This window comes from Aythya fuligula, chromosome 18 (assembly GCF_009819795.1).
Source record: "Aythya fuligula isolate bAytFul2 chromosome 18, bAytFul2.pri, whole genome shotgun sequence".
In the NCBI taxonomy this organism is placed as follows: Eukaryota; Metazoa; Chordata; class Aves; order Anseriformes; family Anatidae; genus Aythya; species Aythya fuligula.
In genome coordinates, this window is record NC_045576.1 from 11,508,603 (window position 1) to 11,511,333 (window position 2,731).

General features: G+C 64.7%; 1 protein-coding gene across 1 annotated transcript; it reads left to right on the forward strand.

Moving 5' to 3' along the window:
- Nucleotides 1-404: 404 nt before the first annotated feature.
- SSTR2 (somatostatin receptor 2) lies at nucleotides 405-1,622 on the forward strand. Its single transcript, XM_032199765.1, has one exon. The coding sequence runs from the start codon at nucleotides 472-474 to the stop codon at nucleotides 1,585-1,587; it is 1,116 nt and encodes a 371-aa protein (XP_032055656.1). The 5' UTR covers nucleotides 405-471; the 3' UTR covers nucleotides 1,588-1,622.
- Nucleotides 1,623-2,731: the final 1,109 nt, after the last annotated feature.

Consider the following 2,731-nt stretch of genomic DNA (forward strand, 5'->3'; position numbering starts at 1 on the left):
GGGGCATCCCCGCACCCCCGAGCGCAGCCTCCCCGGGGGCTGCCGGGGCTCGGTTCCCCCTCCCCGGGTTGCGGTGGGGCTGGATCCTCCTCGGCTCCTGCCTAAGAGGAAGGTTTTTTTTTATTCCCCCCCGTCGCTCCGCGTTGGGCAGCAGCTCCACGCCCCCGGGGCGCAGCAGCCGTATTTTAGGGGTCGGGAGGAGTCCGGAGCCGCCGGGGTGAGGAGGAGCCGCGGTGTGCCCCGGGCAGAGCCCTCGGTGCCGCACGGGCACCGGGGGGGAGGAGAGGTGGGGGAGCCCGGCTGGGGAAAGCTCCTCCGGGGAGCATCTCTCGGCAGCGGGATGGGCGCATCCTCCCCAGGAATCCCTTCATTTGCACTTCTTCCCTCCTTTCTAGAATCTTCTCCTTAATCCCCAAAGGGAAGGGGTGATGCCATCTGGGCTCCTCTGAACCACCCGCGCCCGGCGGAGCCATGGAGCTGGAATTCGAGCTGCCCAACGCCACCGCCTTCTGGTTCTCCCCGGCCTCCCCGTTCGACAACTTCTCGGTGGAGGCGCCCGCCAACGCCTCGCAGAACGCCACCGGCCAGCACTTCGACCTGACCAGCAACGCCATCCTCACCTTCATCTACTTCGTGGTCTGCATCGTGGGGCTGTGCGGCAACACGCTGGTGATATACGTCATCCTCCGCTACGCCAAGATGAAGACCATCACCAACATCTACATCCTCAACCTGGCCATCGCCGACGAGCTCTTCATGCTGGGGCTGCCCTTCCTGGCCATGCAGGTGGCCCTGGTGCACTGGCCCTTTGGCAAAGCCATCTGCAGGGTGGTCATGACGGTGGACGGGATCAACCAGTTCACCAGTATCTTCTGCCTGACGGTGATGAGCGTCGACCGGTACCTGGCCGTCGTCCATCCCATTAAATCGGCCAAGTGGAGGCGGCCCAGGACAGCCAAAATGATCAACGTGGCCGTCTGGGGTGTGTCCCTGCTGGTGATCATGCCCATCATGATTTATGCCGGGGTGCAGCACAACCACGGCAGGAGTAGCTGCACCATCATCTGGCCGGGGGAGTCGGGCGCCTGGTACACGGGCTTCATCATCTACGCCTTCATCCTGGGCTTCCTGGTGCCTCTCACCATCATCTGCCTTTGCTACTTGTTCATCATCATCAAAGTCAAGTCCTCAGGCATCAGAGTGGGCTCCTCCAAGAGGAAAAAGTCCGAGAAGAAAGTCACCAGGATGGTCTCCATCGTGGTCGCCGTCTTCATCTTCTGCTGGCTCCCCTTCTACATCTTCAACGTCTCCTCCGTCTCCGTCCTCATCGTGCCCACGCCCGTCCTCAAGGGCATGTTCGACTTCGTCGTGGTCCTCAGCTATGCCAACAGCTGCGCCAACCCCATCCTTTACGCCTTCCTCTCCGACAACTTCAAGAAGAGCTTTCAGAACGTCCTCTGCCTGGTGAAGGTCAGCGGCATGGACGACGCCGACCGCAGCGACAGCAAGCAGGACAAGTCCAGGCTCAACGAGACCACGGAAACCCAAAGGACCCTGCTCAACGGTGACCTGCAGACGAGCATCTGAGGGGCCGGCGGCGTTGTCCTCTGCTGGCTCTCCTCTCCCCACTTGCTCCCAGCTGCAGCAGGGCAGCGGCACGCAGGGAGTCAGGGGGTGGCAGCGCGCACGCCGGAGGGCCGGGCGTCCTCCCGAGCTGCTGGCGGGCTGGCTCGTCGGGGCTGGGAAGGATTCGGTTCTGAGGAGCTGCCTCGCCAGGAGCACAAAGACAACTCGCAGCAATCCCCACGGGGCAGCGCGCGTTTCAACACCGAAGTGCCACCGCGGGGCCACAGCCATCGCGGGGGTGTCTCCGCCGGCTCCTCCTCTGGCGTGACCCTCGGGGCTGAAGCCACCTCTGGGTGCTGTGCCCCGGGACGGGTGCTTGCACGTGGACACACACCCTGCAGCCTGGCCGGGCTGAGCCCTGCGTGCACAGGGGGGGGGTGACCCGAGGAGGTGCCACCGCGTGGATGCGCCGAGACCCGGCGGGAGCTGCGTGGGCGTGCTGCGCTCCTGCGGTCCCCGAGGAGAGGAGGATGTTTGGGGTTGCACTTTGCCCAGCTTATCACTCACTCAGCCGCGTCCCCCGAAGCCTCCCTGCTGCCGTTTGACTGCGTCTTTTGCAGAAGGGGTCCTGCAGGACAGAGGCAGCCGCCCCGAGGGACGCAGCCGCCCTGTGCCCCCCGCTGCAGGACAGCCCCTGCCCTCCTCCCTGCCGTGATGTCGCCTTCCCGCAGGTTTTCTCCTGGGATGGAGGATTTCCCCGTTTTTCCCTCATTTCACCTGGAGCCGTTCACATCAGCCTCTTCCTGCACCACTGGCCCGAAACCACCGCTGTCCCCGGTGCGCCCTGGGCAGGGTGGCTGGGTAGGAAATCCTCGGCGAAGCACCGGGGGGGTTGGAGAGCCCTGCTGCAGGCTGCTGTTCGTCCCCATCCCGCTGCTGATGGCTTCTGGGGCTTGTCCTGCTGCTGCCGTGGCTCTGGGGGCTGGGGACACCGCCCCTGCTCCTCCCAGGCACATCAGGAAGGAGGAGGGGGTGATGGAGACTGATGGAGAAGACGGGCGACAGGTCAGGGGGCGCTGGGGACTCAACCCAAGCCTTCAGCCGAGCCGAAGGGAGCGGCAGAGCAGGTGACACGGAGCTGAAGGAGAAAACCCTGGAGGAGAGC

Bases quoted from the DNA above. Each gene is read 5' to 3' on its own strand.
- SSTR2 (XM_032199765.1), top strand. From the start codon at position 472: ATGGAGCTGGAATTCGAGCTGCCCAACGCCACCGCCTTCTGGTTCTCC.